Source organism: Salvelinus namaycush, chromosome 25 (assembly GCF_016432855.1).
Source record: "Salvelinus namaycush isolate Seneca chromosome 25, SaNama_1.0, whole genome shotgun sequence".
Lineage (NCBI taxonomy): Eukaryota > Metazoa > Chordata > Actinopteri > Salmoniformes > Salmonidae > Salvelinus > Salvelinus namaycush.
In genome coordinates this window covers 3957079-3983245 of record NC_052331.1, presented here as the reverse complement: position 1 = coordinate 3983245, position 26167 = coordinate 3957079, and the positions used below count along the sequence as shown (strand labels likewise).

The 26167-nt window shown below is 42.4% G+C and overlaps 1 protein-coding gene across 2 annotated transcripts in view; it reads right to left on the bottom strand.

Moving 5' to 3' along the window:
- The window catches only part of LOC120020191 (serine/threonine-protein kinase OSR1-like), a 38972-nt gene extending 13682 nt beyond the window's left edge, over window positions 1-25290 (bottom strand). For both annotated transcript variants that reach the window (XM_038963685.1, XM_038963686.1), the window contains exons 1-13: window positions 25092-25290; window positions 8545-8657; window positions 7990-8098; window positions 7208-7349; window positions 6721-6776; window positions 6399-6508; window positions 5975-6076; window positions 5642-5775; window positions 5073-5121; window positions 4110-4175; window positions 3602-3724; window positions 3089-3118; window positions 2052-2203 (exon numbers count right to left, since the gene is read on the bottom strand). In XM_038963685.1, the coding sequence (XP_038819613.1) occupies window positions 2052-2203; window positions 3089-3118; window positions 3602-3724; window positions 4110-4175; window positions 5073-5121; window positions 5642-5775; window positions 5975-6076; window positions 6399-6508; window positions 6721-6776; window positions 7208-7349; window positions 7990-8098; window positions 8545-8657; window positions 25092-25161 (1256 nt within the window). In that variant the 5' untranslated portion in view covers window positions 25162-25290. The remainder of the gene's footprint in view (window positions 1-2051; window positions 2204-3088; window positions 3119-3601; window positions 3725-4109; window positions 4176-5072; window positions 5122-5641; window positions 5776-5974; window positions 6077-6398; window positions 6509-6720; window positions 6777-7207; window positions 7350-7989; window positions 8099-8544; window positions 8658-25091) is intronic.
- Between the last annotated feature and the right edge of the window lie 877 nt (window positions 25291-26167).

Sequence of the window (26167 nt, the reverse complement as noted above, 5' to 3'; positions counted from 1 at the left end):
ATGATAATCCTAGTCATATTAGTAACCCTGCTAATAGATGATAATCCTAGTCATATTAGTAACCCTGCTAGTTGATGATAATCCTAGTCATATTAGTAACCCTGCTAGTTGATGATAATCCTAGTCATATTAGTAACCCTACTAGTTGATGATAATCCTAGTCATATTAGTAACCCTGCTAATAGATGATAATCCTAGTCATATTAGCAACCCTGCTAGTTGATGATAATCCTAGTCATATTAGTAACCCTGCTAGTTGATGATAATCCTAGTCATATTAGTAACCCTGCTAATAGATGATAATCCTAGTCATATTAGTAACCCTGCTAGTTGATGATAATCCTAGTCATATTAGTAACCCTGCTAGTTGATGCATATTTAGATCTCCCTTCTTTTAACATTTCTAAAGGATATTTCCATCTCCATCACATGAAACCGCTCACAATGGTGTTCTCATGAATTGCATTATGGAACAAACATTCGCACGTAGCCTACTGCCCTGTGCACATTGCTGTGCTTATGTGAGAAAATAAATGATCAACATTTTATGTTTAACGTTCTGATCTGTTGCATGAGCCTCATTGCTTTATTATGTTTAGGGGATGTAGCCTAGGCCTACTAGTTGTATGTATTTGGGCTCTATCGTCTGTTTGGAATAGGCTATTTGTTTCTCGCACATAACAACAAGTCAACCAATAGAATAGGTAAGGTTTTCTACTATGGGCGATAGTACATTAACATACAGTACGCTAGTGATTTTGCTGTTCGTTACTCGTCTTGTTGGCTGAGGAAAAGTACATTTCGGTAGTTATTCTAACATAGGCGGCACATGGGTTTCAAGTATGGGGAAGATAATTTCCACCATAAAAATGTACCTTTATAATAAAGCATTCCATGCATCCTCACATTTGCAGATTTATGTAAAATAGCCTAATATTCCTAATGTGATGATTAGATTGGATGGTCATAATTTAGGATAATAAAACTCACTGTTCGCAAAAAAAAACGTCAACGCAGCGCACGTAGTGGCTTAGAGTAGGCCTACGCTATATCAGATAGGAGAAGAAATGTTACACTTTCTTTGCACAGGAAAATGTTTGCGTTTTGTAAACACATTTTTTACTTTATTTAACTAAGCAAGTCAGTTAAGAACAAATTCTTATTTACAATGACAGCCTACACCGGCTAAACCCGGACGATGCTGGGCCAATTGTGCGTCGCCCTATGGGACTCCCAATCACGGCCGGATGTGATACAGCCTGGAATCGAACCAGGAACTGTAGTGATGCGTTTTGCACTGAGATGCAGTGCCTTAGACCACTGACACTCATGATTGCAATTCTATTACACTTTATATGACAGGAGACATTAACAGAATATTTTTTAATACGACAAATTACTGGGTAGCCTACTCTGCTGACACTGACAAACAGAAACAATAAAAACGACATTGTCTGATCCATTAGGCCTATGAAAAGGGGAGACCCATCTAACCTGGAGGAGGAAATTATTGTCCAAAAACAAACAAAAAAGTGGCACTGACCCAATGATAAAGACAGTGAATATGCACACTCACCAAGGATTTGGCCGATGTTCTCCGCTGGTGCCAATAAGACAGGCTACTTTGCCCTCAAATAAGCTGAGAATTTTGATAACTAAAAGACAGATTGGAGTCTTTTCATTGTCTTCTCTTTACAGCAATAGCCATTTGTTTTCAAAACTGTTTTTCCACGATTGTGTGTATTTTTTTATATTGCGATATGCTTGGCTGGGTCTCTCTGCTTTTCACTGACAGTCGCAACTCAACAATCATCTATTTGGTCCAAATTGAGGGCCCTTCCAGCTGTAGGCTATGTGATTTAAAATAATCCACAGCTTTGGGTGGGTGGACACCCTAATCGTGGGTGGGCGCCCTAATCAGGTTATGCAACCAATGCATATGGGGGTCTGGTAAATTTCTTAAATGTCCGGTAAATTCAAATGCTGCCGGTATAATGCCTGGTGGCACATTTTCCTAACGGAAACAATGTCACCCACCACTGGATGCGTACCTCAACCTCAACACCAGGCTGATGGGGACTTTGGTGGCGACAGGGTCCTGGGCTACAGCGTCTCCCTGGGTAAGGGTGGCCTCCGCTGGCTTGTCGTGCCCTGCCCCTCCTGGACGGAGCAGACTGGGAGAACCATCCTCTGGAGGGAAGATCTGAGGTGGGCCAGAGATAAAGAGATAAACTCATGCTGTATCAGAAAGAGATTAATCCACCTTTTAAGGTGGATGTGGTTTTGATTGTCAACCTTATGTGGTAATAGTACCAAAGCTACCTTTAAAGGGATACTTTGGGATTTTGGCAATCAAGCCCTTTATCAACTGCCTCAGAATCAGATTAACTCATGGATACCATTTTCGTCTCTGCATCCAGTATGAAGGGAGTTAGAGGTAGTTATGCGAGCCAACGGTAACAAGCGTTAACGCAATGACTGGAAGTCTATGGTATCTACTAGCATGCTAGCAGTTACCCATAGACTTCCAGTCACTGCGCTAACGCTAGTAAGCCACTGCGTTAACGCTAGGCACGCAAAGGCATAAAAATTGGTATCCACTGGTACATCTAACTATGGGGAAGTAGATACAGGGCTTAATTGCCAAAACCCCAAAGTATCCCTTTAAGATGAAGGCACTAACTATAAGTCACTCTGGATAAGAGTGTCTGCTAAATGACTAAAATGTAAATGTAAAGCCTTTTTACACTGTATTCTCTCAGGCCATGAGGCTGTCAGGAGGCTGTCAGCCCTGGGCTAAGAGCCGTGTGAACGTGGCTATAGATACTTATGCCAAGTCTTACAATGCATTATGACTGCACCATAATGCATTATATACCTGTATGCCTTAAGTGAAGTGTTACCACATTATCTGCATGTCCATACACTTCTTTTGGGGGAGAGCAGATTAAAGAGTTAGATCAGGTCTTTGGCAATGACTCTTCTAATACATTTTCATACAAAACTAAAGCCGACCGGCATCCTATTGTTTCTGCAATGAATAAAAAGGTTTTTAGGTGTTCTGATTTATATCAACACCAGGGCTTACCTCAATGGATCCATCTTTCACTCTGGGAGACTAGAATGGGATACGACAAAGATGAACAGACGTCAGAAGAACATACAATGAAGGTTTTCCCTCCCCACAGAGTAACAGATTCATTGATTGATTGATTGAGGAGTCCTAGGTGGCATTGAACCACTACAGGACTTAAAGTTACAGCTAGCAGACCTGGGTTCAGATATCATTTAAAATAATCAATATCTGTGCTTGATTGAACTTGCTTGGTACAATGAAAACAATAGAATAGTTGCAAGAGTGTAAACCACTCCAGGCAGACTAGAGCAAACCATAAGGGACGGTTTCCCGGACACAGATTGAACCTAATCCTGGACTAAAAAAGCACTTCTGATGAAAATCTCCATTGAGAATGCTTTTTAGTCCAGGACAAGGCGTAATCTGTGTCTGAGAAACCAGCCCTAAAGCTAAGTATTGTAAAGATTTAATAGTATTTTAACCTAGGTCTGATGGCTAGGTTAAGGGTAACTAGGTTAGTCTCACCCTTAGAGCTGCCACGGCTGCCTTGCCCTCCTCACTCTCCATATCCAGTTCATCATCACTCCACTCCCACTCCCCGTCTTCTGTCTTGTGGAGACGACCACTGGAGCCAGGCACACGGCGCACCTAAACACACTATTTTATCTTTAGCATGGCATTGTGTGGTTTGAGTAAAAAAAGATACCTTGGACCAGTCCCTCGAAATCATCCACACAAACTTTTAATATCGTAAAGCCATAGACACAAAATGCAACATTTCCCTGCCATACTGTAGGCCTAGACTACTGCTGTACATAGCAGGAAGGAAGTCATTGTGTCAAAGCATGATGTGTCTTTGTAGATTCCTGTGTTTGATGCCACTACGTACACTGCCCTGGAATAAGCACTAGGGAATGTTCAGGAGGCTGTATCGCTGAATAACAATTTTATAGAACTGCATTGTGTAGAACAGCTATGACTGTGTGTCATGTAGAATTCCACTGCCAAGGGTTATAATTGTGTTGTCTCGTACCCTTTTGGATCGGTCTCCTATCGATGGACCTTTCTGCAGGAGCTTCTCTTCCAAGTATTCATTATTCTGCATGACAGAGACAGACAGACAAGATTAAAATCACATGACAACATGGTTCTATTTTTCTTTGCAACAGCAGCTACTTGGGCTCTCGAGTGGCGCAGCAGTCTAAGGCACTGCATCTCAGTGCTAGAGGCGTCACTACAGACACCCTGGTTCGAATCCAGGCTGAATCACAACCGGCCGTGATTGGGAGTCCCATAGGGCGGCGCACAACTGACCCAGCGTCATCCGGGTTTGGCCGGTGTAGGCCGTCATTGTAAATAAAAACGTGTTCTTAACCGACTTGCCTAGTTAAATAAAAATAATTATATTTGTCAAAGGTCCTACATATTACGGATGCACATAGTGTACAAAACATTAGGAACAGCCGCTCTTTCCATGACAGACTGACCAGGTGAATCCAGGTGAAAGCTATGATCCCTTATTGACGTCACTTGTTGAATTGACTTCAATCAGTGTAAATAGAGGGGAGGGGACATGTTAAAGGATTTTTAAGCCTTGAGATAATTGAGACATGGATTGTCATGGATATGCCATTCAGAGGGTGAACGGGCAAGACAAAATATTGAAGTGCCTTTGGACAGGGTATGGTAGAAAGTGCCAAGCGCACTGGTTTGAGTGATTCCAGAACTGCAATGCTGCTGGGTTTTTCACGCTGAACAGTTTCCCGTGTGTATCAAGAATGGTCCACCACCCAAAGGACATCCAGCCAACTTGACACAACTGTGGGAAGCATTGGAGTCAACATGGGTCCGCATCCCTGTGGAACGCTTTTGACACCTTAGAGTGTAGAGTGAACAAATTGAGGCTGTTCTGATGGCAAAAAGGGGGTGCAACTCAATATTAGGAAGGCGTTCCTAATGTTTTGTCCACTCAGTGTATCTACAGTATCTGTCTTACCTTTGCTTTAGTGAAGAATTTATGCTTCAGCAGCTCAGCAGCAGTTGGTCTGAAAGACAGAGTGAGACAGTTATTTACTACTCCGCAGGACCTTAAACGCACCACGGCAGGAAAATCAGATGAGGGAAGAGAATCCACTCAACAAAAAATGGGATGAAGAAAAGTTGTAACGCAGAATAAGATGACTAGGTGAATAATAATAATAGCTGCTTTCTGGTGTGCCATACAAAGGACAACGCTAACTTGGAGAAATTGTGTCAGTGGAATTAGGGCGCCAACCTGGTTGTAAAACATCTGATTACTAGAATCACATTTGTTAGATTAGGGTTGAAGCGAAAGCCTGAAGGGGGAAGCTTTCCAGAAATACCCCATCTCAGGTCAGTTACATAGTCAGTGGTCCGATGTGACTCAGTCGGTTAGACCGTGGCCCCTGCAACGTCGGGGTAGTAGGTTCAATTCCCACTGGGGCCATATACTAAAATGTATGCAACTACTGTATTGTAAGCCACTTTGGATAAAAGCATCCGTTAAATGGCATACATTCTATTATGAGAGTTTGGGATAGTCACCTTTTCTCAGGCTCCTTCTGTAGACACAGAGATAGCATCTTCCTGAAGGACTTGCCGTACTTCTTCACCATCTCCTTGTCCTGGATCCCCGTCTCCAAGCAGGGAGGGTCATTCTGCAGGGTCAACATTAGCACCTACACACACACACACACAAGGTTACTACCCACACAACACCAGGTCATGACCAGGTTATTACACACACAAGATGTAAGACAACATCAGTTGGCAATTTCATTCATATATATTTAGCCAGGATAGTCTCCGAAACTGATTTTCAGGGGGATAAAGATGACACTGCTTCCACATCTATCCAAGTAAATGTGTATAAATCACCTTCATGGGTGGATATTTATGATATGGGGCAGCGCCTGTAGCCAGCTCGATGGCTGTGATCCCGAAACTCCAGATATCTGCTTTGTAGTCATAACCTCTGACCTGAGGAGAGAGGAAGAATAATTGTAAGATATTTTTTCAAATATCTTCTAAGAGCATGTGTACTAACAGTTAGACAGATAAAATGGTAGTTGACAAACAATCACGACAGATAAAGTGCTTGTAACTTCTCAAAAGATCTGAAGCAAGAGGAAATTGTGTATGTCTCCACTACTCTTTGGAGGTGAATTCGTTTTCATCTAGAAGTTAGATAGAAATAGAAGATAAGGAGAGTGATAGCGAAAGCAAGAGATGGAGAGAGAGAGAGAGCAACAGAGAGACAGCAACAGAGAAAGAAAGAAAAACAGAGAGGATTGCCACCCACCTGCTCCATGACCTCAGGGGCCATCCAACATGGCGTTCCAACAAATGTCTTTCTGACCTTAGTTCTGGTCATATCTCCTCCCGCTGCTAAGAAGGCACTCACACCAAAGTCTGGGATACACAGAAGGGAGGAGAGAGGTGAGAGTTGGTAGATAGAAAGATCAGAGAGATAGGCAACCAACCAATAGACTTGTTCCAGAGGAGTAAATGCTAGAAAGTTTTGTATAATTTGTATTGGTAAAAAACAGAAGGGAAAAAAACATAATACTTTTCCAGCATTAATATGCATAAGGGAGTTGAGGTTTTGGGACACATGACCATACCTGCGATTTGCACTGAGCCATCGTCCCCGAGAAGAATATTACCAGCCTTCAGATCCCTGTGAACAGAAAAAAACAATATTTATTTGCTCCTGATAAATGCACTCCATCAATCTGAGCCAAACATGCTGATCAGGGCATACTACTAAAATGTTGTCATTATCCTGTGTGTCTAGGGCCTGTTTTAGCTGTATGGCACTGTGGTGTTTCAGCTGGATGACAAATCACTGTGTGTTCCTGGGGAGAAGCTGTTGAATGAATAAAATAATGAAAGACTGAATGAATGAGGGAGTTTACATGAAGGGAGGAAGTTAAGAATTAAATGGGATGTGTGCCAATTTCTTTGACTGGCTCTTGAATGTCACAACTCTGCAAAATGCACCTTTAATTTGACTTTGGTCAGAGAACAAAACACAGGTTAATGTCCATGCTAAATATTTCAAGTTCAAAATCAAGTTTAGGTCAAAAACAAAAAAACATGCAACTGCACCTGTGAATCTGCCCATTCTTATGCAGGTACTCCAGTCCTTCCAGGACCTCTTTAAGGATGGTGGCTATGGACGACTCATCCAGCACCCCAGACTTATGCTCCCCACGAGATATGATGTGTTTAATGATGTCTAGTACTGAGCCTGAGAAAGAAATATTGAGAGAGAGAGAGAGAGAGAGAGAGAGAGAGACGGAAGTAATGAGAGGTTACTATCAGTTAGCTGTAGGATTCAACATGCGTCATAGGAGGGTGAACAGTAAAATCATGAATTTCTTGGTCAAGTCCTTTTAGGTCAATAGTACTTGACTTCAAAAGTCTTGTTATTTAGATTTTGTGGACAGAAATAGCTATCACACACGTGCACGTTTCATTACAAGCAAAGTTAGAGCACATAATATACAAAGATAAAAGGAGGTGTCCATAACAGGCAGCAGGGAGAGTCTGGGCTGAGATGCCCTATCCCTCTTCTATCTCTTGGCAGTGTTTCTGCATGCCAGGAGGATGGACAGTACTGGGCTGAGAGTCAAGGCCACAACTGGAGAAAAGCTGCTGCTCTGTGGCCAAGTGAACCTGGTAAGCAGGCACCTGGGATGGAGATGGGGTCTGGTAGATCAAGAACAAACTTCCATTTCAAATACACTTTCATTACTATTATCAACACTATATTAACAGTCGAGCTGGCAACAACCTGATATCAATCTCAATTACATGTCATCCCAGACAGTTTGAGAGGTCAGTGCAGGGGCAGCCATTAGTAAATGTGTTCTAACAGTAGTACTTACCACCACTGAGTAGCCTCATCACCAGCCACAGCTCGTCCTTCACTACGAAGGATGTGTAGTAGGACACGATGTTGGGGTGGTGGCACTGGGACATAGCCTGGATCTCTTTCTGCAAAAAAAAAAGGAAGAGAAAGAGAGCGAGAGAGAGAATCTGAGAGGACTGTATCAGTCTCAGCAATGCAGTCATAACGTCTTTCCCTCTGATTTTGTGTGTGTGTGGGTGGTGTGTGGTGTGTATGTGTGTCTGCTGCTGCACTCTCACCTTTTCCAGCCCCTCCTCTACAGCTAGCCAATACCAGAGGCCATATTGTGAGATTTTGACAATTCATGTGACTGTGGGTAAATAGATAAAGGGCTTCATTGCTAAAATATCACACTATCCCTTTAAGAGGGCTTGCTATCAAATTATTATCTAGTATTTATTAGATAGTATTGATTCCTATACTGTCAACTCCTGAAAGACATTGTGCTCTAAACATGTGAGTGCGTGCATGCATGTGTGGGAGCGTATCTGTGGTATGCATCTGTCTGTGTCTGTGTCTGTGTGTGTGTTACCAGGAGCTCGTCCATACTGGTCTGACACTTCTCCAGGTTGATGCGTTTAATGGCCACCCTCTCCTTCCTGGGCTCACAGTAGGCCGCCTGCACCACAGCCGTGGCACCACTCCCTGAAGAGGAAACGTAGGAGGAAGAATTAGAATGTAACACACATCCAGAGGGAAGCCAGTGGCACCATTACTTGGGACACACCAAGAGGGGGAGGGGGTTGAGCATAACACACACACTGTTGGGAACACATAAGGGTTTAACTAATCGTAATGTTTTTTTACCAGACAACTTCAACAAAACCAAGAGGAAGACAGAGGGGGAAGAATGTAACACACATAGGTAAACCATGAGGGTTTAAATTACAGTAGCTAATCATTTAACTCCAGTGTTTGACAACGAAGAGATATAAAGAACTCCAATTGTAAATTAGTCTTCTCTTTTTAGTCATAGATAGGGCTCAAATTACAGTAATTGACCCGACAACTACAACAAAAGCCAATAAGAAGTCAGTTGGGGAAGTTGCACATTTACAGGATAACTAGCTAGCTACAGTAATGTTTCAATACTCAACAAGTCACTATAACACCGCTGTATTTACTACAAATAAATATTTATTAATTTTACATTTTGCAGGATAAAATCGAGGTGTCCAAATAAAATAAAAAAATAGAAACAATTAGTAAAGGCAACCATCTAATAATAATAATTAAATAATAATACAAATATACAGTACTAGTCAAAAGTTTGGACACACCTACTCAAGCCAGGGTTTCTCTTCATTTTTACTATTTTCGACATTGTAGAATAATAGGGAAGACACCAAAGCTATGAAATAACACATATGGAATCATGTTGTAAGCAAAAAAAAGTGTTAAACAAATCAAAATATATTTTATATTTGAGATTCTTCAAAGTAGCCACCCTTTGCCTTGACAGCTTTGCACCCTCTTGGCATTCTCTCAACCAGCTTCATGAGGTATGGAATGCATTTCAATTAACAGGTGTGCCTTGTTAAAAGTTAATTTGTGGAATTTCTTTCCTTCTTCATGCATTTGAGCTAATCAGTTGTGTTGTGACAAGGTAGGGCTAAGTCCATATTAGCCCTACAAGGTAGGGCTAAGTCCAAATAGGGCTAAGTCCATATTATGTCAAGAACTGCTCAAATTAGCAATGAGAAATGACAGTCCATCATTACTTTAAGACATGAAGGTCCGTCAATATGGACAATTTCAAGAACTTTGAAAGTTTCTTCAAGTGCAGTCGCAAAAACCATCAAGTGCTATGATGAAACTGGCTCTAATGCGGACAGCCACAGGAAAGGAAGACCCAGAGTTACCTCTGCTGCAGAGGATAAGTTCATTAGAGTTACCAGCCTCAGAAATTGCAGCCCAAATAAAAGCTTCAGAGTTCAAGTAAAAGACACATCTCAACATCAACTGTTCAGAGGAAACTCCCTGAATCAGGCCTTCAAGGTCGAATTGTTGGAAAGAAAACACTACTAAGGGACACCAATAAGAAGAAGAGACTTGCTTGGGCCAAGAAACACGAGCAATGAACATTAGACTGGTGGAAATCTGTCCTTTGGTCTGATGATTCCAAATTTGAGATTATTGGTTCCAACCACCGTGTCTTTGAGAGACGCAGAGTAGGTGAACGGATGATCGCCGCATGTGTGGTTCCGACAGTAAAGCATGGAGGTGGTGGTGTGATGGTGCTTTGCTGGTGACACTGTCGGTCATTTATTTATAATTCAAGGCACACTTAACCAGCATGACAACCACAGCATTCTGCAGTGACACGCCATCCCATCTGGTTTGCTCTTAGTGGGACTATCATTTGTTTTTCAACAGGACAATGACCCAACACACCTCCAGGCTGTGTAAGGGCTATTTGACCAAGAAGGAGAGTGATGGAGTACTGCATTAGATGACCTGGCCTCCACAATCACCCGACCTCAACCCAATTGAGATGGTTCGGTATGAGTTGGACTGCAGAGTAGTGTTTCCTCTGCGTAAGTGTGGCGCTGCGCCGCGGCAGAATCATGCCGCCACACGAAAAGAAACATCCTATGTCTACCAAACATAGCTTCAATAAAGTTCCGTAAAGCACATTTGCTTTTTAGCTCTGTGAGGTAGCCTGCAACTCAAGAAACACAGTGCGCGAGTGACCAGTGTTCGATAGACACTCTGCGGCGCGAAACACAATTCACTTGAATCACCTCAGAGTGCACCTTCGTGAGAAACTGCAGTTAGCTTGCATGTTTAGCTAACTACACAAGCTAGCTATCACATAAAAACTAACATAATTTAGATCTATAATATTGCTGCCACAATTGTAACGGCAATAAGCTATCCAATATCCACAAGTATGTTGAGGATAGAAACATGGTTAACATTACTAGTCTAGCAAGTTAGCTAGCTACTTTGTTTGGAAATGTATCAAGTGCAAGCAAGATAGATACATTTATCTGACCTTGATTAGATATTTTTTCCCCCAGATGAGTTTATTGAAATATTTCCAGCCACAGCAGCAAAAGAGAAAGGGGGAGCAGGGTCAAGAGTGTCAGGTAACGTCACCTTAGCTAGCTATCGTCAAATCAGCCGGAATTAAATAAAACTTTCTTTAGTTAGCTAACTCTTTAAAAGCTTAAGCTATCATTTTATAACAAGTGTATGGCTTACTTTACGCAGAGGAAACACTGCTATGTGGTCCAACTCATCTCGAACCATCTCAATTGGGTTGAGGTCGGGTGATTGTGGAGGCCAGAGAAGAGGCAGAATCCCAGGAGTGAGGTAGGAATGCATGAGGGACAGAATGGAGCTGAGGGGAGAGAGCCAGGAGGGGAGATGGGAGGAGAAAATGAGAGGAGAGCAGAGAGAAGAAGAAAGAGTAGATAAAAGGAGAGTGGTGGAGGAAGACAGAGGAGTAAGGCCAAGTGTGCACCACCTTCAATCCGGGTGAGACCCAAAGTGGCTGAAAATGTACAGACTGAAGCTGTGGCTATATAATACGCCACATGGTCAGTCAAATTCCCTTTAATTAGGCTAGGGGTAAAAATGTTTGTGCAAATTTAGTCTGTACTAGTCCACAGCATTATGTGAAGTGTTGTAATGCTTGCTATCTGCAATAGGTATTGCCCAAGCCACCAGTAATTCCACTAAACTACACTCTATATCCCGTCTAGGAATGTTCTGCCGCCTGTACCGTCAACATAGGCAGGCTGCTAAGAGGGGTGTGTCAAAGCGCCCTTTTATTGAAATAGGGGCCCAGATTCATCAGTTGGACTATATTAACCGTTGACTACAATGTTCAACACCATAGTACCCATAAAGCTCATCACTAAGCTAAGGACCCTGGGACTAAACACCTCCCTCTGCAACTAGATCATTGGACTTCCTGACGGGCTGCCCCCAGGTGGCAAGGTTAGGCAACAACACATCAGCTACGCTGATCCTCAACACTGGGGCCCCTCAGGGGTGTATGCTTAGTCCCCTCCTGTACTCCCTGTTCACCCACGACTGCGTGGCCAAACAACTCCAACACCATCATTAAGTTGATGGCACAACAGCGGTAGGCCTGATCACCAACAACAATGAGACAGCCTATAGGGAGGAGGTCAGAGACCTGGCAGTGTGGTGCCAGGACAACAACGTCTCCCTCAATGTGAGCAAGACAAAGGAGCTGATAGTGGACTACAGGCGGGTTGAGAGTTAAGTTCCTTGGTGTCCACCAACTAACTATAATGGTCCAAACACACCAAGACAGTTGTGAAGAGGGCACGACAACACCTTTTCCCCCCCAGGAGCATGAAAAGATTTGGCAGTAGTCCCCAGAACCTCAAAAAGTTCTACAGCTGCACCATCAAGAGCATCATGACTGGTTGCATCACTGCCTGGTATGGCAACTGCTCGGCATCTGACCATAAGGCGCTACAGAGGGTAGAGCGTACGGCCCAGTACATCACTGGGGCCAAGCTTCCTGCCATCCAGGACCTATATACTAGGCGGTGTCAGAGGAAAGCCCCAAAAATTGTCAAAGACTCCTGATGCTCTCATGCAGGTTTCAGTGTTACTTGCCTTGAAGCGAGCATAGAAGCAATTTAGCTCGTCTGGTAGGCTTGTGTCACTGGGCAGCTCGCGGCTATGCTTGCCTTTGTAGTTTGTAATAGTTTGCAGGCCCTGCCACATCTGACAAGCGTCGGAGCCAGTGTAGTACGATTCAATCTTAGTCCTCTATTGATGCTATGTCTGTTTTTTCCCCTCTGGTTGCACATTTAACATGCTGGTAGAAATCTGGTAAAACGGATTTAAGTTTCCCTGCATTAAAGTCCCCAGCCACTAGGAGCCCCGCCTCTGGACGAGGGTTTTTCTTTTTGCTTATGGCCGTATACAGCTCATTGAGTGAGGTCCTAATTAAGAGCTTGTAAGTAACCATTTCACAGTAAGGTCTATTCGGCGCATGTGACAAATAAAGTTTGATTTGATTTCTGGGCTCGGTTCAGAGAGGAGGTAAAAACATCTGTTTTCAAATGCTGTTATGAAACCAATGTTATACAAAAAGATATTAATAACTTATTTTCTGTTCTGTGTAATTAGGTCATAGATCCTTAACTTGCTGGCCTCCAGGACAGCCTAGACAGGAGGTTCCAACACCTGGAGATTCTGGGAGGCCTTCAGTGTATTGGGACCTCAGTGTGTTGGGCGTTCTCTAGTGAGAGGATAAACACCTTTAACCTGACCCTCCTCTCCAGCCAATTCTTGCAATCGCTAGACGCTTCTGTGTTGCAAGAGTGGCCCTCTTTCCAAGCAACATGTGCTAGTTGGAGCATTCAAGGTACTCTGTTGGTTCTTCTTTAATGTTTTACATCTTTTGGTTTTTCATGTATTTCGGGGGTGGACCAGCTGACAACAATGACAAAGCTGGCCTCGCAGTTTGATGAGTGGGGACAGCTCTACCCCTGCCTTAGCCAGCTGGCAGCAATCGAACAGACTACAACAGTGTCTTCCGTTAATTGTGAGAGGGACTTCTCTGCAATGAAGCGAGTAAGAACATATAAACGTGAAAGAGGATCCTCTTTGTCCCTCTCCCTTCAAATATTATTATTTCTGTTATTGCATCCTATATACTATAATAATTTTATCAATACATTATTGAGTTCATTTCTAGGGTGGAAATTATACTTTAGATGGTTTATTTGAGTTTTTCCACTTTTAAAAAGTCACCAGAACCAAGCTTTTCAGTACTTAAACATATTTTGTTTTCTGGGGGAGTTTTCTGGACTACGGACACCCCCTAACACATTTTCCAGAGGGAAGACTGCCGGAGAGTGAAGGAAAAGCAGCCAACAAGTGCTGAGCATATGTGGGAACTCCTTCAACACTGTTGGAAAAGCATTCCAGCTGAAGCTGGTAGAGAGAATGCCAAGAGTGTGCATCAAGACAAAGGTTGGCTACTTTGAAGAATCTAAAATATAAATATATTTAGATTTGTTTAACACTTTGGCTACTACAAGTGTTATTTCAGAGGTTTGATGTCTTCACTATTATTCTATAATGTTAAAAATAGTCATAATGAAAAAAAACTGGAATGAGTAGGTGTGTCCAAACTTTTGACTGGTACTGTATATACATTAACAGCATAAAAATGTTGTACAACTACTAATAAGCCTAGAACTAATAAAAACTATGGGTACAACTCCTGCATGCTTTGTTGACTACGAACTTTCTTTACCCAACCGTGGGACAGACTGTTTGTTCCCATGCTCGGGACTCTGACTCTATTGGTTACACAGACTTTTGGCCTCCCATCCCATTCTAACCACCTCTCGCCGGCTTTGTATTCAAGTTACCTGATGAAATTGCTGTACAATATGATCTTGTTGCCATCTGATGCACATTCAGATGTCATAAATCAGCACTGCAGAGCTCTCCCTGTCCTCTGCCGTGCCCTGATTGTATTACTGTTGATGATATCTGGAAATGTGCATGTACACTCTGGCCCATCTACTGTTGCTAGCCCCAATTCTGACTTTTGCTCTGATATCTGCTTCATTGATTTCTGCTCCCGTAAAAGCCTAGGATTTCTGCACGTTAACACTAGAAGTATGTTTTTTGAAAGTGTGGGTTCAGAGCTCCAATCCAGATGTGTTGGTTATTACTGAGACGTGGCTAAGGAAGAGTGTTTTGAATACTGATGTTAACCTTTCTCGTTATAACCTTTTTCGGCAAGACAGATTTTCCAAAGGTGGGGGAGTGGCAATCTTTACCAATGATCACCCTCAGTGCTCGGTTGTCTCCACCAAGTCTGTCCCCAAACAATTTGATTTGCTGGTTTTAAGTATTAAAAACTTTCAAATAGCTCTTTGTTGACTGTTGCTGGGTGTTATCGTCCTCCATCAGCACCGGCCTGTACCCTACCTGCCCTAAGCACTCTCCTGGCCCCTTACACCAAGTCTGAATTTGTCCTGCTAGGTGACCTAAACTGGGACATGCTTAATTAAACCATCTGACCAAGTCCTAAAGCAATGGGACTCCATAAATCTCTCAGATTATTACCAATCCCACAAGGTATGACTCCAAACACCCAGAAAAGGCTACTCTTCTTGATGTTATCATCACAAATAATCCTGATAGGTACCAGTCTGGTGTTTTCTGTAATGACCTTAGTGATCACTGTTTTACAGCCTGTGTTCGTAATGGCTGCTCAGTTGAACGACCTGTCCTGATTTGTCATAGACGCTTGCTAAAAAAACTTTAATGAGCAAGCCTTCCTTCATGACCTGGCCTCTGTAAATTGGTATAAAGTCAGCTTGATCCCCTCTGTCAAAGATGCTTGGAACTTATTTTTTTACATTTTCAGTGGTATTGTTAACGAACACACCCCCACAAAGAAAATGAGAATTAAAAACAGGTTCAGCCCCTGGTTCGACCGTGATCTTGCAGAGCTACTCCACCTCAAGAATTGCATTTGGCGAAAGGCTCAGCACACCCATACTCAGGCTGACTGGCTCTATTCAGGCAAATTAGAAATAAGTGGACTCAGGCTATCCAAAAGGCAAAAGTGAGTTACTTTAAGGAGCAGTTCTCTCTCTGTGGGTCTCACCCCAAGAAGTTCTGGGAAACGGTTCAAGACCTGGAGAATAAACCCTCCTCCTCACAGCTGCCCATGTCCCTTAAAGTTGATGACATGGCTGTTACTGACAAGAAGCACATGACTGAGCTCTTTATTCACCACTTCATTAAGTCAGGATTCCTATTTGACTCAGAAATGCCTCTCTGCCCATCCAACATTTCCTCATCTCCCACAACTTCCAATGCGACTATCCCCGAGGCTTCTCCCTCTTTTTCCCCCGCTACAAAGTTGCTCCCCGCAGGCAGTCACTAAGTCCGAGGTGTTAAAGGAGCTCCTGAAACTTGATCCCCAAAAAACATCTGGGTCAGATGGTTTAGACCCTTTCTTCTTTAAGGTTGCTGCACCCATCATCGCCAAGCCTGTCTCACCTTTCTGGGAAGGTTCCCAATTGCTTGGAAGGCAGCAAAGGTTTGTCCATTATTTAAAAGGGGGAGATCAAGCTGATCCTAACTGTTATAGGCCTATTTCTATTTTGCCCTGTTTATCAAAAGTGTTGGAAAATCTTGTCAATAATCAACAGATTGACTTTCTTGATGTCTATAGTATTCTCTCAGTATGCAATCTGGTTTCCGATCAAGTTATGGATGTGTCACTGCAACCTTAACTTCTTTGGGGTAGGGGGCAGTATTTTCACGTCCAGATGAAAAGCATGCCCAGAGTAAATGGCCTGCTACAAAACCATAAAAGCTAGAATATGCATATTATTAGTAGATTTGGATAGAAAACACTCTGAAGTTTCTAAAACTGTTTGAATTATGTCTGTGTATAACAGAACTCATATGACAGGCAAAAATCTGATAAAATCCTACCAGGAAGTGGGAAATCTGAGGTTGGTCGATTTTCAACTCAGCTCCTATTGAAGATACAGTGGGATATTGGTAATGTTGCACTTCCTAAGGCTTCCACTAGATGTCAACAGTCTTTAGAACTTTGTCTGATGCTTCTATGCTTCGACGTGGGGGTGAATGAGAGTGGAATGAGTCAGAGGTCTGCCAGCAGCCACGAGCTGACCATGCACGTTCACATGAGAGTTTGCTCCCATTCCATTTGCTTTTCTGAAGACAAAGGAATTCTCCGGTTGGAACATTATTGAAGAATTATGTTAAAAACATCCTGAAGATTGATTCAATACATCGTTTGACATGTTTCTACTGACTGTTACGGAACTTTTTGACATTTCGTCTGCTTTTAGTTAACGCGCTCCGTGACTTTGGATTTGTTTACCAATCGCGCTAACAAAAGTAGCTATTTGGACATAAATTATGGACATTACCGAACAAAACAAACATTTCTTGTGGAAGTGGGAGTCCTGGGAGTGCATTCCGACAAAGATCAGCAAAGGTAAGTGAAGATTTATAATGCTATTTATGAATTTTGTTGACTGCATAATATGGCGGGTATATTTGTGTCTTGATTGGGCTCTGAGCGCCGACTCAGATTATTGCATGGTTTGCTTTTTCGAAATCTGACACAGCGGTTGCATTAAGGAGAAGTGCATCTAAAATTCCATGCATAACAGTTGTATCTTTTAGCAATGTTTATTATGAGTATTCCTGTAAATTGATGTGGCTCTCTGCAAAATCAAAGGATGTTTTGGAACTTCTGAACGTAAGGCGCCAATGTAAACTCCGATTTTTGGATATAAATATGAACTTTACCGAACAGAACATACATGTATTGTGTAACATGAAGTCCTATGAGTGTCATCTGATGAAGATCATCAAAGGTTAATGATTCATTTTATCTCTATTTCTGCTTTTTGTGACTCCTGTCTTTGGCTGGGAAAATGGCTGTGTTATTCTGTGAATAGGCACTCACCTAACATAATCTTTTGGCTTGCTTTCGTCGTAAAGCCTTTTTGAAATTTTAAAGATACAACAAGTGTATCTTTAAAATGGTGTAAAATACATGTATGTTTGAGGAATTTGAATTATGGGATTTCTGTTGTTTTGAATTTGGCGCCCTGCAGTTTCACTGGCTGTTGAAGAGGTGGGACGCTACCGTCTCACGTACCCTAGAGAGGTTAAAGGTCCTCAATGATGTCACCATTGCCCTTGATTCTAAGCAATGTTGTGCTGCTATTTTTATTGACTTGGCCAAAACTTTTGATATGGTAGACAATTCGATTCTTGTGGGCCGGCTAAGGAGTATTGGTGTCTCTGAGGGGTCTTTGGCCTGGTTTGCTAACTACCTCTCTCAAAGAGTGCAGTGTATAAAGTCACAAAATCTGCTGTCTCAGCCACTGCCTGTCACCAAGAGAGTACCCCAAGGCTCGATTCTAGGCCCCACGCTCGTCTCAATTTACATCAACAAAATAGCTCAGGCAGTAGGAAGCTCTCATCCATTTATAGGCAGGTGATACAGTCTTATACTCAACTGGCCCCTCTCCAGATTTTGTGTTAAATGCTCTACAACAAAGCTTTTTTAGTGTCCAACAAGCTTTCTCTACTCTTAACCTTGTTCTGAACACCTCCAAAACAAAGGTCATGTGGTTTGGTAAGAAGAATGCCCCTCTTCCCACAGGTGTTATTACTACCTCTGAGGGTTTAGAGCTTGAGGTAGTCACCTCATACAAATACTTGGGAGTATGGCTAGACAGTGCACTGTCCCTCTCTCAGCACATATCAAAGCTGCAGGCTAAAGTTAAATCTAGACTTGGTTTCCTCTATCGTAATTGCTCCTCCTCCTTCACCCCAGCTGCCAAACTAACCCTGATTCAGATGACCATCCTACCCATGCTAGATTACGGAGACATAATTTATAGATCGGCAGGTAAGGGTGCTCTCGAGCAACTAGATGTTCTTTACCATTCGGCCATCAGATTTGACACCAATGCTCCTTATATGACACATCACTGCACTCTATACTCCTCTGTAAACTGGTCATCTCTGTATACCCGTCGCAAGACCCACTGGCTGATGCTTATTTATAAAATCCTCACTCCCCCTTATCTGAGATATCTACTGCAGCCGTCATCTACTGCAGCCGTCATCCTCCACATACAACACCCGATCTGCCAGTCACAGTCTGTTAAAGGTCCCCCAAAGTACAAACATCCCTGGGTCACTCCGCTTTTCAGTACGCTGCAGCTAGCGACTGGAACGAGCTGCAACAAATCTCTCCATCTCATTCAAAGACTCAATCATGGACAATCTTAATGACAGTTGTGGCTGATTTGCGTGATGTATTGTTGTCTCTACCTTCTTGCCCTTTGTGCTGTTGTCTTGGCCCAATAATGTGTGAACCATGTTTAGTGCTGCTACCACGTCTTAGGCCTCTCTTTATGTAGTGTTGTCTCTCTTGTCATAAATAAATATATATACACACACACAGTTAAAGTCGGAACTTTACATACACCTTAGCCAAAAACATTTCAACTCAGTTTTTCAATATTCCTGACATTTAATCCTAGTAAAAATTCCCTGTCTTAGGTCAGTTAGGATCACCACTTTATAAGAATGTGAAATGTCAGAATAATAGTAAAGAGAATGATTTCAGCTTTTATTTCTTTCATCACATTCCCAGTGGGTCAGAAGTTTACATGCACTCAATTAGTATTTGGTAGCATTGCCTTTAAATTGTTTGACTTGGGTCAAACGTTTCAGGTAGCCTTCCACAAGCTCCCACAATAAGTTGGGTGAATTTTGGCCCATTCCTCCTGACAGAGCTGGTGTAACAGTCAGGTTTCTAGGCCTCCTTGCTAGCACACGCTTTTTCAGTTCTGCCCACAAATTTTCTATAGGATGGAGGTCAGGGCTTTGTGATGGCCACTCCAATACCTTGACTTTGTTGTCCGTAAGCCATTTTGCCACAACTTTGGAAGTATGCTTGGGGTCATTGTCCATTTGGAAGACCCATTTGCAACCAAGATTTAACTTCCTGACTGTCTTGAGATGTTGCTTCAATATATCCACATAATTTTCCTCCCTCATGATGCCATCTATTTTGTGAAGTGCACCAGTCTCTCCTGCAGCAAAGCACCCCCACAACATGATGCTGCCACCCAACCGTGAAGCTCGGGGGATGGTGTTCTTCGGCTTGCAAGCCTCCCCCCTTTTCCTCCAAACATAACGATAGTCATTATGGCCAACCAGTTCTATTTTTGTTTCATCAGACCAGAGGACATTTCTCCAAAAAGTACGATCTTTGTCCCCATGTGCAGTTGCAAAGCGTAGTCTGGCTTTATTTATGGTGGTTTTGGAGCAGTGGCTTCTTCCTTGCTGAGCAGCCTTTCAGGTTATGTCGATATAGGACTCGTTTTACTGTGGATATAGATACTTTTGTACCTGTTTCCTCCAGTATCTTCACAAGGTCCTTTGAGGTTGTTCTGGGATTCATTTGCACTTTTCGCACCAAAGTACGTTCATCTCTAGGAGACAGAACGCGTCTCCTTCCTGAGCGGTATGACAGCTGCGTGGCCCCATGGTGTTTATACTTGCGTACTATTGTTTGTACAGATGAACGTGGTACCTTCAGGCGTTTGGAAATTGCTCCCAAGGATGAACCAGACTTGTTGAGGTCTAAAAAAACATTTCTGAGGTCTTGGCTGATTTCTTTTGATTCTCCCATGATGTCAAGCAAAGAGGCACTGAGGTTGAAGGTAGGCCTTGAAATACATCCACAGGTACACCTCCAATTGGCTCAAATGATGTCAATTAGGCTATCAGAAGCTTCTAAAGCCAGGACATCATTTTCTGGAATTTTCCAAGCTGTTTCAAGGCACATTCAACTTAGTGCATGTAAACTTCTGACCCACTGGAATTGTGATACAGTGAATAATAAGTGAAATAATCTGTCTGTAAACAATTGTTGGAAAAATGACTTGTGTCATGCACAAGGTAGATGTCCTAACCGACTTGCCAAAAATATAGTTTGTTAACAAGAAATTTGTGGAGTGGTTGAAAAACGAGTTTTAATGACTCCGACCTAAGTGTATGTAAACTTCCGATTTCAACTATATATATTTATTTATTTTTATCCCAGCCCCCGTCCCCGCAGGAGGCCTTTTGCCTTTTTGTAGGCCATCATTGTAAATAATATTTTTTTCTTAACTTCTTACGGCTGAGATCCCATTAACCGGATCGACTTGACAACAGAAAACTCATAATTAAAATTCCTGAAACATACAAGTATTTTACACCATTTTAAAGATAAACTTATCCTACCACAGTGTCTGAATTCAAAAAGGCTTTACGACGAAAGCATACCATGCGATTATGTTAGGTCAGCACCTAGTCACAGAAAAACAGAGCCATTTAACCAGCCAAAAAGAGGAGTCACAAAAAGCAGAAAGAGATAAAATTAATCACTAACCTTTGATGATCTTCATCAGATGACACTCATAGAACTTCATGTTATACAATACATATATGTTTTGTTCGATAAAGTTCATATTTATATCCAATAATCTTAGTTTACATTGGCGCGTTATGTTCAGTAATGTTTTGCTTCCAAAACATCCGGTGATTTTGCAGACAGCCACATCAATTTACAGAAATACTCATAATAAACATTGATAAAGGACACAAGTGTTATGCATGGAATTATAGATAAACTTCTCCTTAATGCAACCACTGTGTCAGATTTCAAAAAAGCTTTACGGAAAAAGCACACCATGCAATAATCTGAGTACAGCGCTCAGAGACCAAAACAAGCCATACAGATACACGCCATGTTGTGGAGTCAACAGAAGTCAGAAATAGCATTATAAATATTCACTTTCCTTTGATGATCTTCATCAGAATGCACTCCCAGGAATCCCAGTTCCACAATAAATGTTTGTTTTGTTCGATAAAGTCCATCATTTATGTCTAAAAACCTCCTTTTTGTAGGCGCGTTTAGTTCACAAACCCAAATTCATGAGGCGCGAGCATTAGGTCCAGACGAAAAGTCACAAAGTTCCATTACAGTTCGTAGAAACATGTCAAACGATGTATAGAATCAATCTTTAGGATGTTTTTAACATAAATCTTCAATAATGTTCCAACCGGAGAATTCCTTTGTCTTTAGAAATGCAATGGAACGCAGCTAACTCTCACGGGCGCACGCGAGACTGAGCTCATGGCATTCTGCCAGACCTCTTACTCAATCAGCTCTTATTCTCTCTTCCTTCACAGTAGAAGCCTGAAACAGCCTGAAAGGTTCTAAAGACTGTTGACATCTAGTGGAAGCCTTAGGAAGTGCCATCGGACCAAATTGTACACTGTATATTGGATAGGCAAAGACTTGAAAACCTACAAATCTCAGATTTCCCACTTCCTGGTTGGATGTTTTCTCAGATTTTTGCCTGCCATATGAGTTCTGTTATACTCACAGACATCATTCAAACAGTTTTAGAAACTTCAGAGTGTTTTCTATCCAAATCTACTAATAATATGCATATCTTAGCTTCTGGGCCTGAGTAGCAGGCAGTTTACTCTGGGCACCTTATTCATCCAAGCTACTCAATACTGCCCCCCAGCCATAAGAAGTTAACTGACTTGTGCAACTGGGTCCTGGACTTCCTGATGGGCCGCCCCCAGGCGGTGAGGGTAGGACACAAAATCTCCACCCCGCTGATCCTCAACACTGGGGCCCCACAAGGGTGCATACTCAGCCCTCTCCTTACACCCTGTTCACCCATGACTGCGTGGCCATGCACGCCTCCAACTCAATCATCAAGTTTGCAGACGACACTAGAGTGGTAGGCTTGATTACCAACAACAAAGAGACGGCCTACAGGGAGGAGGTGAGGGCCCTCGGAGTATGGTGTCAGGAAAATACCCTCACACTCAATGTCAACAAAACAAAAGGAGATGATCGTGGACTTCAGGAAACAGCAGAGGGAGCACCCCCCTATCCACATCGACGGGACAGTAGTGGAGAAGGTGGAAAGTTTTAAGTTCCTCTTCGTACAAGTCATGGACAAACTGAAATGGTCCACCCACACAGACAGCGTGTTGAAGAAGGCGCAACAGCGCCTCTTCAACCTCAGGAGGCTGAAGAAATGTGGCTTGTTACTGAAAACACTCACAAACTTTTACAGATGCACAATCGAGAGCATCCTGTCGGGCTGTATCACAGGCTTTCCAGATGGTAGTGAGGTCTGCACAACGCATCCCTGGGGGCAAACGGCCTGCCCTCCAGGACACCTACACCACCCGATGTCACAGGAAGGCCAAAAAGATCATCAAGGACAACAACCATCCGAGCCACTGCCTGTTCACCCCGCTATCATCCAGAAGGAGGTCAATGCAGGTGCATCAAAGCTGGGACCGAGACTAACAAACAGCTTCTATCTCAAGGCCATCAGACTGTTAAACAGCCATCACTGACATTGAGTGCTGCTGCCAACGTACTGACTCAAATCTCTAGCCACTTTAATAATAAAAAATTGGATGTAGTAAATGTATCACTAGTCACTTAAACAATGCCACTTTATATAATGTTTACATACCCTACATTACTCATCTCATATGTATATACTGTACTCTATACCAGAGGTGTGGACTCGAGTCACATGACTTGGACTCGAGTCAGACTCGAGTCACAAATATGACGACTTGCAACTCGACTTTAACACCAATGACTCGTGACTTGACTTGGACTTGAGCCTTATGACTCGACATGATACCCTTCCCAAGCCCAAATATTAAAAAAGTGTGCAGCGCATCAACTCTTCATTTAACGGATTACAGAATCGGACAGCAGCCAATCAAATTGTGCGTGGCAGTGCCAAGGAACGTCGACGGGTGAATTCAGATGGAGCCCTTGGAAAGAGGATACCCAAAATTATTATTTTCGGATATAAAGACAACGTTGTATCAACAAAAAACAGATTGCAACTTGCAAAACATGCGGGAAGAAAATTACAGACAGAGGCGAAACAACTTCCAACTTTGTTCGACATTTGAAGCTGCACAAAGAACAGTAAGTCGTGGCTAATATAGCCGACAGCTATCCATCACACGAGGTTGTGTGTTTATGAGTGTTTGTAACTTGTTTGTTTCATGGGTTTCTTTTTGCTGGCTTGTGATGTCTGGAGCCTGTATTGTTATGTGCCCTCCTCACTGCTTGCCTAGATTAGACTTGCAGATTGACTCGCCACTGCGCTGTTTGGAGCTGGAAAAGATCAAATGAACACGTGGCCAGAATGCCTCCTAGAATGGTTGTGTACTCTTCCTAACCTGCTGATTACGGCGAGTGCTTGAACCTCTGTGTTTATGCTTCACACAAATCCCACCATCCCTCTCTCTGCTGGCCTCCGCAGTTTTGAGCTTTCTCCATTGATAATGAATGAAGAACGGCGGCTTATTTAATCTGAGGCACCGCATTCAGACAGTTTTCCAGATAGAAATGCAATATATAGATCTGTACTCAATTCTACACAGCAAAGGCTGTTGTAGGTGATGTATTTCTATGTGAATTGCCATCAGATACTCTGCTACTTAATTCATCTACAGGAGAGCAACCACCCCACACGACCCGATCCAGCCTACCACGCCTCTCCCGCTGTCATCGAGAGAGAGGGGGGTCTTTCTCATGGCTACCCATGTATTTCCAAGGAAATATAACATTTATTTGGAAAGTAATAAATATATAGATATTTTTTTAAGCATTCATGATTTGCGTGAATGTAATATACTAACTATTACTCTTGATAAAAACTATGAAATGGTATTACATTTGGGGAAGAGCACATTATGACTTGTTTAGGACTCGAAACTCAAAGTTTAGGACTTGAGACTTGAGTGCTAAGACTTGAGACTTGTAAAACAATGACTTGGTCCCACCTCTGCTCTATACCATCTACTGCATCTTGCCTATGCCGCACGGCCATCGCTCATCCATATATGTATATGTACATATTCTTATTCATTCCTTTACACTTGTGTGTATAAGGTAGTAGTTGTGAAATTGTTAGACTACTTGTTAGATATTGCTGCACGGTCGAACTAGAAGCACAAGCATTTCGCTACTCTCGCATTAACATCTGCTAACCGTGTGTATGTGACCAATAAAATTAGATTTGACTAATATAGGAGCTACCAACTCCTTACTAACACAAGGTATGAGTGACTCATTAAACCCCATCATGCCTTCTTTCAGCGAAGAAAGGGAACCACCCACCTCCATCCTGCCCCTAGCTAGCACTTCACTTGTCCTGATTTACCTAGTTCGCTAGCTCCAGTAGCTTCGGGAAGCTAGCTACGCTAATTAGCTGCCTAGCTAGCTAGTAATTCAAGAAACGCACAACTGAGAAACAGATGTTTGGCCTATGTCTAACGTTACTTCAATATATTTGCTAGCTATCAAAAGTAAGGTTGGTTAGCTGTAGGTTTAGCTGACCAGCTATAAGTTAGCGAGCTAGCTAGCTGTCTTGCAAGAAAGCCAGCTTAGCTATGACGTTAGCATGCTAGCTAGGTGTCTAGCGGCATACTCACCAATCACCTCGTTGAGCACATAATCGTCCTTGTTGATGGACCAAGTTTGAGCACTCGGGTCCTCTGTCATGGCTTTGTTGGAGGTTTATACTGTTTACAGTGTTATAATGAATGTGGTGGGTTGGTTTTCAAGAATTATAACGAGATAACTACTCCATTCAGTTCTGGGATGTTACCTACCTCACCCTGACAGCTCCTGCAGCTACTGTCAACACAACTTTGACACTTGCGAGGCGCCTCGCAGTCGAAAGTGGAATGAAAAAGACGCCATCTTGAGTGTGGCAATAGGTGGCTAGATATGGAACGCTGTCTGGGTATTTGCGTGTCAAAACAGACACACGTCAAATAACAAAATTACAGCGGTGTAAAGTACTTAAGTAAAAAATACTTTAAAGTACAACTTAAGTCGTTTTTTTGGGTATCTGTACTCTACTTTGCTATTTATATTTTTGACTACTTTTACTTCTTCACTCCATTCCTTAAGAAAATATTGTACTTTTTACTCCATACATTTTCCTTGACACCCAAAAGTACTCGTTACACTTCGAACGCTTAGCAGGACAGGAAAATGGTCAAATGCACGCACTTATCAACCGAACATCCCTGGTCATCCCTACTACGGACCCACTAAACACACATGCTTCGTTTGTAAATTATGTCTGAATGTTGGAGTGTGCCCGTGACTTTCCGTAAATAAAATAAAAAACTAGAAAATTGTGCCATCTGGTTTGCTTAATATAAGAATTGTTTTATTATTTATACTTTTACTTTTGATACTTAAGTATATTTTAAACCAAATACTTTAAACTTTTACTCAAGTAGAATTTTACAGGGTGACCTTTACTTTAGTCATTTTTTATTAAGGTATCTTTACTTTTACTCAACTCTGATAGTTGGTTACCTTTTCCACCACTGCAAAATTATATTATAAACTGGGTGGTTCGAGCACTGAATGCTGATTGGCTGACAGCCGTGGTATATTTAAGCAATAAGGCCCAAGGGGGTGTGGTATATGGCCAATATACCACGGCTAAGGGCTGTTCTTCGGTATGACGCAACGCGGAGTGCCTGGACAC